The 11,306-nt window shown below is 25.8% G+C and overlaps 1 protein-coding gene across 1 annotated transcript; it reads left to right on the plus strand.

The window, feature by feature from the left end:
• Positions 1-4,373: 4,373 nt before the first annotated feature.
• LOC101252037 (AT-hook motif nuclear-localized protein 20) lies at positions 4,374-6,069 on the plus strand. Its single transcript, XM_004249867.5, has 2 exons — positions 4,374-5,151; positions 5,465-6,069. The coding sequence occupies exons 1-2, from the start codon at positions 4,644-4,646 to the stop codon at positions 5,839-5,841; spliced, it is 885 nt and encodes a 294-aa protein (XP_004249915.1). The 5' UTR covers positions 4,374-4,643; the 3' UTR covers positions 5,842-6,069.
• Positions 6,070-11,306: the final 5,237 nt, after the last annotated feature.

Here is an 11,306-nt window from a genome sequence, read left to right on the forward strand (position 1 = left end):
TTAAACTAATTTAATCCCAAAATAATAATGTACTATTAAAAGACTTTTGATTTAATTCTTTCAACCAAAAAAAGATGCTCTTCCCCATATCCATCCATCTATAAAAAGCCTTTTAACAAGGATGAAAAGACATCTTTGATTTATTTAATAAAATAATTGAACAGTAATAATTTCTTAATGTGGAACCCATATAAATTTTATAACATAGGACTTGCATCATAATATAAATATAATAATTAAAGTGCTTTTTTTTTCTTTTCGTTTGTGTTCAAAAGATTGAAAAATTATACAATAAGGCTATATATCTTATAGTGGTAATTAATTAGATTTAAGTGTTTTTGAAACATATAGAATATAGTACTTATTTTACACATGCACTTGAAGAAAGTTTTTATTTATATAATTAGTCTTTTATATAATATAAATGAAAATATCATACTATACAACGAGTTTAATAAAAAAAATTCTATATTATCTGTTATACCAGCTTAATCATTCGACGATACGAAATTATTAAGCCAACCGTTACTTTTTAACATCTCAAGTGCTTCAACTAAAGTGTATCATTAATGCCAAAATTAAAGTAAGGAATATAATTGACTATTATTATTATTATTATATAAACTAAGTATTGTAGGACAAACATAGTGCATCGTCCACTTTTATTGAGAATATTAGCTAAATAAACAATCTTTATCTTTACTAATTCAAGGCTCATATAATTGATCCCAATATACTCTTTTCATTATTTTTGCTAGTCATTAAGGTTGTTCAAAATCGAATCGAAACCGATAAACTAAACTGATAAAAAAGTTATTAATTTATAGTATTGGATTATTGGTTTAGTGGTTATTTATATTTATACCATTTTTATATGAAGTCCTCGACTTGGAGTTTAATTTCCTACTTTTATTTTTGGTTGTCTCAAACACTTGATTATTCTACGATGTAAAAGTGTGTGCTTTCGAGCAAGATGTAACTTGTGAACTAAGTGCATGGTTTATTTGGCTTGTCACTTTGTTTCTAAGTGATTTTTAATATTTTTTTCTTTTGGGTCAAATCTTAACGGTTAAACCGATAGCCGAACCGATAATGATAAAAAATTAATAAACCATTAACCGATAAGTCAATATCTTAATGGTTCTATAACGGTTTAACATCATTACAAACTGATAACCAATAAGCCAACCCGATAAACTTTAAAACCGAATTAAACCGGCCGATACACAACCCTACTTGTCACATTATTTTACTTTCTCTCAAAAATTGAACTATATGATTTTTTATTAATATTTTAAGTTATATTTTTTTTAATATATTAATATAAAAGATATTGTAATTTATTTCATATGATTTAAATAATATATTAATCTTATTCTATTTAGCTTTTAAGTTACTTCTCATACAGTAAAAATATGACAAATAAAAACAAACGAAGAGAATAGTAACACTCAAATTAAATAACCCTCTAATTATCATATTGTAATTGCAATAATATTTCTGGAAATTAAGTTTTAATTGCCATAATTTATTTTCTCATTTTTATCGTTTGATTAGTACTCTCACTCACTCCCACATGGATGGGAGTAAATTATCTTTCCAAGTGTGGATTTTTATTTAAAAAAATAAAATGAACATAAAAGAAATAATTTTAAAATTGGATTATTAAAATAACAAATAATTTGTGACACAAGAAGTAATTTCCAAATAAATTATGGAAAATCCAATCATTAATTTCCTTGTCGGATTTCTATCTATTTTAAGCATAGACATTTAATTAATTATATATAGTGCAGAGTTGCTGCTAGAAATTTAAATATATGCTCCTCATATTTATTTATAAATATATATTACGAAGTGTAATTTTTTATCATCGAAAACTTGTTTGTGAATTCAGAGAATTGGGTTTAGGGCATACATCGATAAAAAAATATTGTACATACAAGTTAAATGATAGAAAAAGTAATAGCTTAGAGGTTAATCTCACTAGCAACGATTTATTTTGTTATGCAATTTTAAAATTTTTTTATAAAATTTCTAGCTCCGCTATTCATTGAGTCTAAGAATAATATTTTAATATTTTCGTTGGTGTTTACTAATTTGTTGGAAATATGTGCATAGTATGATGACCATATTTTTTTTTTTAAGAATATCAATTATAATAAATTTAAATTACCATCAACGTAAATTGACATAGATATACACTAAGGGGTAATTTGATAGGATGCATAAGAAAAATCACGCATGGCTCAACTTTGTATATTAGTTATTAAATACTTTGTTTAATTATTACTCCCTTTATCCTATTAATTTATGGGGAAATTTTTTTGTCACAATGATATTTTATCTTTTAGAATATTTTTACTTTTTTAAAGTGGAAAAAAGATTAATTTATTTTATAATTAAAAAAATATCATAGTTTTTTAAATTTTCTGGCCAAACTCAGGTCAAATTTTCTAGTCATTTAGCATTTTCTTTCCATTAATTTATATGAGTTAGTTTGACTTAATACGGAGTTTAAGAAAAAAAAGATTTTTTTTGAAATTTGTAATCTAAAATAAGTGATACCTCATTACTTGTCCACTTTTGAATTGACTCACCTATTAAGAAAAAAATAATTGATATCGTGAGTTTACCATTTTAGCTCTATTAATTATGAAGTTGATGAATTAAAATTTTAAGATTTTCAAGAAGTTTTACTTTTTTAAAAATAATAAATTGAGGGTATAATAACAAATTCTTTTTGTCATTCTTGATTTGTCAAAATATGGACAACTAAAAAGTGAAAAGTATACAAGTAATTAAGGACAGAAGGAGCAAATATTGCGTAACTATAAATCATTTCATTGAGGGTAAAATGAATATTTTAAAGTTAAATTATTACTACCTTCGTCCCTAATTACTTGTCCACTTTTCCTTTTACAGTTGTCCCTAATTACTTGTCCATTTTGATAAATCAAGAAAGGACAATTTTTTTTTACCTATCATACCCACAATTAAATGACTAATTACTTTGAAATATGTAGAACTTTTTATCCACTTCATAATTAATAGGGGTAAAATGGTAAACTCACTACGTCATTAATTATTTTCTTAATAGGTGTGCCAATTCAAAATTGAACAAGTAAAAAGCGACAAAAGGAGTACTAAATATAAAAATATATCATTTTTTTAAATTGACCAAAAAGAAAAGTAAATCGTATAAATTAGAACAGAGCTACGATATGTTTTCGACCTAATATGTACTAACTCATACATGAGAAATCATGATATTAGAAATGCAATGTTATTTTTAAATTATCAAATCAAACACAGTATAAAAATTTATAATTTCGAAACAACTCTAATAAATATAACTAATATTGTCTATATATTAATATATCATATTCAATATTATTGTCATATAAATTGAAACAAAACTACTATATGTATTCAACCTAATATGTACTAACTCATCCATGAGAAATCATGATATTAGAAATGCAATGTTATTTTTAATTTTTAAATTAAACACAGTAAAAAAAATTATAATTTCGAAATAACTCTAATAAATATAACTAATATTGTCTATATATTAATATATCATATTCAATATTATTGTCATATAAATTGAAACAAAACTACTATATGTATTCAACCTAATATGTACTAACTCATACATGAGAAACATGATATTAGAAATGCAATGTTATTTTTAAATTATCAAATCAAACACAGTATAAAAATTTATAATTTCGAAATAACTCTAATAAATATAACTAATATCATCTGTATATTAATATATCATATTCAATATTATTTTTATACGCTCTATCAAATGATTCGACCCGTTTTAGTGTCTTGGGAGGAAGAGAGAACGTGCAACCCACTACCTCACGAGCACAAGACCCCACGCCACAAAACCCTAATTTCCAAGAGGCCCTTTGCTCTCTTTCCCATTTCTCATTTCTCAAAGAACACTATATACACTCTAATACCTTAACAAAAAAACCATTTCATCCTTTGACACATTTTTATGTCTTCATGTGTTTCTTATAGTTCCATCAACCGAACCGCAAAATCAGAATTTGAAACTTATAAATTTTAACTTCTAAATCACTACGAATGAAATTTATCGAGTTCGATCGAATTCGTAAATAACATTTTACGTTTGCCTTTAGTCTTCACCACTCCAAACCCTTGTTTGTGTGTTCCCTAGAGTCCCCCCCACTATCCAAACTGCGAAATCAGAATTTGAAACTTATAAATCGATTAATCTGAATGAAATTTATCGAATTCAATTGAATTTATAAATAACATTTCACGTCCGTCTTTGGTCCCCACACCCCTAACCCTCCAAAATAAAAAACGAATATTTTTATAAAACAAAGTTTATAATAAACAAATATAAAACCCCCACAAAGCTTATAACAATTTCTCTCCTTGTTCCTTAATTATCATCATCACTCTCCCCCCCCCCCCCCCTCTCTCTCTCTCCTCTTATGATCATCTCTCTAGCTCCTTGCTTAGATCCTTGTTCAATTATTCAAACAAAAACAAAAAACCCTAATCCCAAATTTTCAATTAATCTTTGTAAAATTAGCTAGAGTTCAAGGTTTTTTCTTCACTAGAAATATTTAAAAACCCTATCTTTGTGTTGTAACATGTCAAACCCATGGTGGACAGGCCAAGTAGGTTTACAAGGAGTTGAAACATCATCATCGGCGGGGTCACCGTCTCTTAAGAAGGCAGATCTAGGCGTATCAATGAACGATAATAGTGGTGGTAGTGGTAGTCATGATGAAGATAGGGACCACAGCGATGACCCTAAAGAGGGTGCTGTGGAAGTAGCCACTCGTCGACCTAGAGGTCGACCAGCTGGCTCAAAAAACAAACCTAAACCACCAATATTTGTTACAAGGGATAGCCCTAATGCCCTTAGAAGCCACGTCATGGAAGTTGCTAATGGAGCTGATGTGGCAGAAAGTATAGCTCAATTTGCTAGGAAAAGACAAAGAGGTGTTTGTGTATTGAGTGCTACTGGAACTGTTACTAATGTAACCCTAAGACAACCATCTGCTCCTGGAGCTGTCATGGCATTACATGGCCGATTCGAGATCTTATCATTGACCGGAGCTTTCTTACCTGGCCCCGCCCCTCCTGGATCAACAGGTAGTTCTTATTGAACTGTATGACCATCTCGTCTGACTGTAATAACCACACTTTTAGTTCATGTTATGTGCCTTAACATGTTTTTTACCTCATGTTGAATTCATATCAGCTCATCTACAAGTTTAAGCTGTTAATCATATAATTTACTTATGTTGTGTCTGCTCTAATGTTATGTTGAATTGTAGATATAAACATAGAACTATGTTGATGAATTATGTGACTTGTTAAGAAGTAATTAATAAAATTGTTTGGGTGGGAGGGGGGGAGGGTTACGATTTTATTAATTACTTAATTATATTATGTCTCGATGTAGGTTTGACTATATACCTAGCAGGAGGACAAGGACAAGTTGTGGGAGGAAGTGTAGTAGGGTCATTAGTGGCTTCAGGACCAGTTATGGTAATTGCATCAACTTTTTCTAATGCAACATATGAAAGGCTACCTTTAGAGGAGGAGGAAGAAGGCGGTGGACCGGCGGCACAAGGACAACTTGGTGGTGGCGGCGGATCGCCACCCGGAATGGGAGGAAGTGGTGGTGGACAACAACAACAAGGTGGTGGTGGTGGTGGTATGGGTGATATTCCATCATCAAATATGCCAGTATATAATTTGCCACCAAATTTGTTACCAAATGGTGGACAAATGAACCATGAAGCATTTGGTTGGGCACATGGACGCCCACCTTTTTAATTTAGAGGTAATTTAATTATGACAAAAAATAATAATAATGATTTCAAGAAATGAAAAAGAAAAAAAAAAAAGTTTGAGAGGATTTAGAGGTTAGCTTCTTCCTTTTTGATTATGTTGTATGGTATAAAAAAAATATTAAAAGAAGTTATTTGAGGTCTAATTTATGTATATTAAATTTTCTCTTTGAATTTTATTCAACACATGATGGGGTTTCCCCCCTTACTTCAATCTACTTCTTCTAGTTCTAGTACTCTTCATCATATTCTTGGTTTTTTTTTTATTGATTGGGAAAATTGAGTAATTTTGATAGTGGATATTCTCATAAATATTTCGATTGAATCGAAAAAGTTAGTACTGTTTTTATCTAAAAAAATTAAGAAGTTTTCTTATTATTGCAGTAAGTATTTATTTTCTGTCATATATTTTTCAGTAAGTTGATTCAATAAGAATGAGAAAAAAAAATTAGCATAAATTTCTACTAATTTATTTATTAAAAAATACTTTATTTGTCAAAGTATATTATATATCTTTATATAACAAATAATATAGTTCTCACTATATAATTTTAGGGTTTCTCTCTTTTTTATTAATTTCCTTTTCCCTATGTTATTTTCTTTGAGTGGTGTATTTTGCTCCTCCTAGCTAGTATACATCATTTTTAGTTGGTTCTTTGACCCCATATCTTGACCACCCCACCACTCACAAAACTTGACTCTTTAATAATGTCGATTTTATAATATTTTATTAAATTAAATATAAATATTTTAAAATAATACTTTTTATTTATCTATATATCAAACATTAAAAAATAAGTCAGAAATTATTTCATATTATATGTATTAGGTTTTCTCCCTTCTTATTTTCCACAAGAAAGGTATTTTTAAAGGATAATAGATTCTTATAAAGATTATTTTATTTCAAAAGTCTCCTCCATGCCAGAGGAGTTGCCAATAAAAAAGTCATTAGGTATCATGGCTTAACTAATCTAATACTAAAATACTAATAAATGGTATTTATTTAATTAATTTATTCATATTAATAAATAAATAATAGTGAAGAAAAAGCTAAGATACATGCCTTCTCATTTTATTATTGTCTGCAAGTGGCAACACATTAAATTATTCATAATTAGTTACTCTCTGTCTCAATTTATATATGTCAAGAAAATATTATTTTTAAAAATTTAAAAAATAATTTAGTTTAAAGTTTTTAATTATAGGCTTACTAAGGTAATCTATAGCTAAGTAAATATTTAAAGTTTGACATTTGAAATTTCAAAAGCTTATATATATTCTTCTCTTCTAAATTTTGTATTCAATATTAAACAGCAAACATATATTGATATGATAAAAATATTATATTGAGTTCTTTTTTTAAAAAAAAAAGTTTGGTATAAATATTTTTTAGAACAATGAACAGAGAATCTTAGGAAATAGAGTTTGCTGAATTCATGGAGAAATGGTGCTTTTGATGTAACTAGCAGTGACTAACTTAGAAGAATGTGAAGATAAATTATCTCCGTCACAAATAATCTGTCGTATTTCTCTTTTATATATTATATAATAATAATTTAAAAGAATTTTTGACTTTTTTATCCTAATTTATTTATGTCTTAAAGGCATGATTTATCTTTACTAAATATTTTCTCAATTGATGTATTTGTAATTATTAAAATTATCTACTACTACCTCGATTTTAGAATACTCGTCACAATTTTCTTTTTTCGAATTAAAAAATATAAATTTTGACCAATATTTACAATATTTTTTTGTTTCATCTATAAATATCAAAAGAACTGCAACTTGATGTACTTTTCTTATAATTTTAAATATTCAAATTTATTTATAAAATATTAAACTAATCAAATTTTAAAAAAATCAAATTAACTTTAAAAAAACAAAACGTAACGACTATTTTAAAATGAAAGGAATAACTAGAATAAAATTAAAATAAAAAGTAAAAGTAATTCTGTCTTAAATCTTTTAAGATACATATTTTTTAAAATTAGAAAAATAATTTAAAACACATATATATATATAGAGTCCATCTAGCTCTCTCTATTTTAGATCTGATTTACTAGATATTATGACAAAAACTGTCTTCTCTGTCAGTTACATAATAAATTGTTCCCAAATATATATATATATATATATATATATATAATAAAGAGATCATCATATTATTCTGTTCCTTTTTTATTATATATTTTCATTCATAGGATTGACATATATTATCATGTTTTTAAGGATTGAAACACAAAAAAGATGCAGGCCAAGTTAAAGACATAATAATAGGTCACAGCGTTTTTCTCTAAATCCCATGGTACATGCATGTACACACACTCTTTTCTACATTCATGTATCTATCTATCTATCTCTCCCTATATATATATATTATTCGCTTAGTTTTATTTTAAATATCACTTTTCAATTTTCGATATTTAAATAGATTTATTTTTGATTATATATTTTTTACATATCTTTTAGATATTTTGAATTGTCAATTATTGTGACTTATAATATTTTTTACGTAGTTTATAGATATATAGATTTTATTTAAAAAAAAATTGAAGTTTTCATGCACAAATTCATGGTCAAACTTAAATTATTTGACTCTCAAAAAATGAAAAATATCGCATCAATTGAGAGTTTGAGACAGGGAAAGTAATATTTTTTGATGTTTTATCATAACGCTAAATAAAATCTATAAGGAATAGTCTTTTTATTTCTAAGGTAGAGATGTGAGATGTACGCTCTACCTTCTTCAGATTCTATTTTATAAGATTACATTAAATTTGTTTATTATTGTTGTTGTTCACTATTACAAACAAAGGTCTTCCCTACCGCGAATCAACTAAATAAATTCTCACTATAATTGTGGATACTTTCTAATTTTTTCGTATAAAACATTAATAATTTTCCTTCTTCCATCGATTTTATATATATATATATATATATATATATATATATATTGTGTAAATAAATAATATTATGCTATCATATCAATTAAAAAATACTTTTATAATCATGTAATTGTTCATAATAATTAAAAGAAAAACAAATAAATGATTTCAACTACTAAGCAACTATACAAGCAAGTTAAATACACCAATCCCCTAAGAAAATAATATATTATTAGTGTATATAATTAAATTTAAAACTATAAATTGGCTCAAGAAATTCAAAGGAAAATGGTAGATTTTCTTTCAAAGGGATAGATTAAAAATGTTTTATTATCAGTCAAGACTTTTTGACTAGGTCAGAAAAAACATACTAGTAAATTAACTTTATTAAAACAAACAATAAAGCCCATAATTGCTCAAACAAATAATTAAAAATCATTTAATGCTTTTTATAAAGGAAAAAAATAAATTGCAAGAGACATGCACCTACAATATTCAACTACTGTCTTGTCGTTTAGAAAAACTCTACAATATAATATGAAAACTACGTATAATATATAATAAACCCTATATAATGGTCCATCAAAGTGTGGTCGGATACATTTTAATTTTATTGTCCTATTTTAATTTGATATAGAATTTAAAAGGTAAAAATAAATTATAAAATTTTATGATCTTAAAATTAAAGATATATGCAGATGCATCAAACTTGTAAAAGTTAAAACTTAAATTTTTTCAACCAAACTAAAAAAGATGGGAGAGACGAATAAAAACAGAAAGAGAGTGTTTATTTGTGCATTTTTCACATATAGTCACTCAAAATAATTTAATTAGGCTTATAATTATAATTAGCAAATTACGATTCATAGCTACATGTTAAGGGAGGAGAAAGACGAGCGAGAATGGATGAGGAAGGAGAGAAGCGAGTGAGAGAGGATAATAATTTGTATAATACACCCCTCATTTTTATAATTTGCGAGTACATTTGCATAATTCATGTGTATGTGTTTAATTGACTAATACAAAATTTAAAATTATATAAATATGATAAAACTGGTAATAACGAATTTATACAGACACAAACATCTAAACTTTAAACAATTATACAAATTATATTATACAAATCACACTATAAAAAATTCTAAACTGCACCTTTATACAAATATTAGAAAGTTAAACGAAAAAGATTAAATGTATGTGGTGATATAATTGAAAAACCAAGAAAATCACCGTCTTATACAAACCATCATATACAAATACAAATCAAACTAAAAAATTGTTAATTGCGAATTACACAAACGAAACGAATTAAAAATGTGATGAACTATACAAACTCGAATTCATTCCACGTAATTAACATTTAAAGTTAATCAAAAAAAAATTTATAATAAACTATAATTATAATAATTAATTAAATAGTATAGCCAATTTTTCTGATTTAATACGCGAGACTAATCATTCTTGTTTAAATTTTTGCTACTGGTATCAAGTGAGTTATTCATAACCTATAATTAAATATTTATTTATAAACTTAACTATTATTATTATTATTATTATTATTATTATTATATAACTTGCGATTGCAATAATTCGACCAAAATATTTACTTTTCTCATTAACACAGTTTTATTTTTGGTACAATTACATCATAATATATGTATAACTTTTTAACTATCTACGAACGTTTTACGTGATATAATTTTAAATTTATATAAATAATAATATTATTATTTAATATTTTTTTTAAAAAATAATTTATAGTTATATAAATATGTAATTCTAATTCAAGATTATAAATATTAATGATTTATTTTTCTTAATTTCGTGATGAGTAATAAATATCATTACATAATTTGTGATAGATAATATACAATAGAATAATAGGAAAAGGAAATGATAATAAATATATTAAGAAATATAAAAAGGGAAAATGATGAGTGTTTTATTTGAGTGGTGCTACAGTTGGCATAATAATGGAATATTTATTATAACAATATTAAAAAATAATAATAAGGGGTTTCTATCACTTTACTGGTGCTTAGAGTATTAATTAATTAAAATGATTAAATTAATTAGGTCAGTGTTTGTTGTGGTCAGTGATTCTTTATTAAACAATTAATTAGCTGGTGAACATATGACTTTTAGTAGCTCACTAAAGCTAATTGATTAAAATTAATTTAATCAAATTTCAGTTATCGTATTAGGTTGGTGTTATTGTTCTCATCTATCTTATTTTTGATATGACGTATTTCCTTTCAATTTTTAATATCAATATATTATTAAGAATCTGTCGTAAATAATCTTTATATCTTCGTAAAGACAAAACTATATACATGTCATTCTCCCGAGATTTTCACTTTTAATAATTTTTTAACCAAACACTGTTAGACTAATGTTCTAATAAAATTGGAGTTTTTTTTTTAATGACAGATTAGTTTGCACGTCACTATTGTAAATTACTTGTTTAATATTAATTAGCTAAGGCTGCATATATCCTGCTAATTATTAAAATAAGAATTTTATAATTTGTTTGATTCAACTTTCAAGATTTATTTATTTTAAA

The sequence above is a fragment of the Solanum lycopersicum genome, chromosome 11, assembly GCF_036512215.1.
Source record: "Solanum lycopersicum chromosome 11, SLM_r2.1".
Taxonomy (NCBI): Eukaryota; Viridiplantae; Streptophyta; class Magnoliopsida; order Solanales; family Solanaceae; genus Solanum; species Solanum lycopersicum.

Excerpts from the sequence above, each read along its gene's own strand:
- LOC101252037 (XM_004249867.5), top strand. The coding sequence starts at position 4,644 with ATGTCAAACCCATGGTGGACAGGCCAAGTAGGTTTACAAGGAGTTGAA. Across the intron at positions 5,152-5,464 it reads CGCCCCTCCTGGATCAACAG|GTTTGACTATATACCTAGCA; the intron begins GTAGTTCTTATT and ends GTCTCGATGTAG.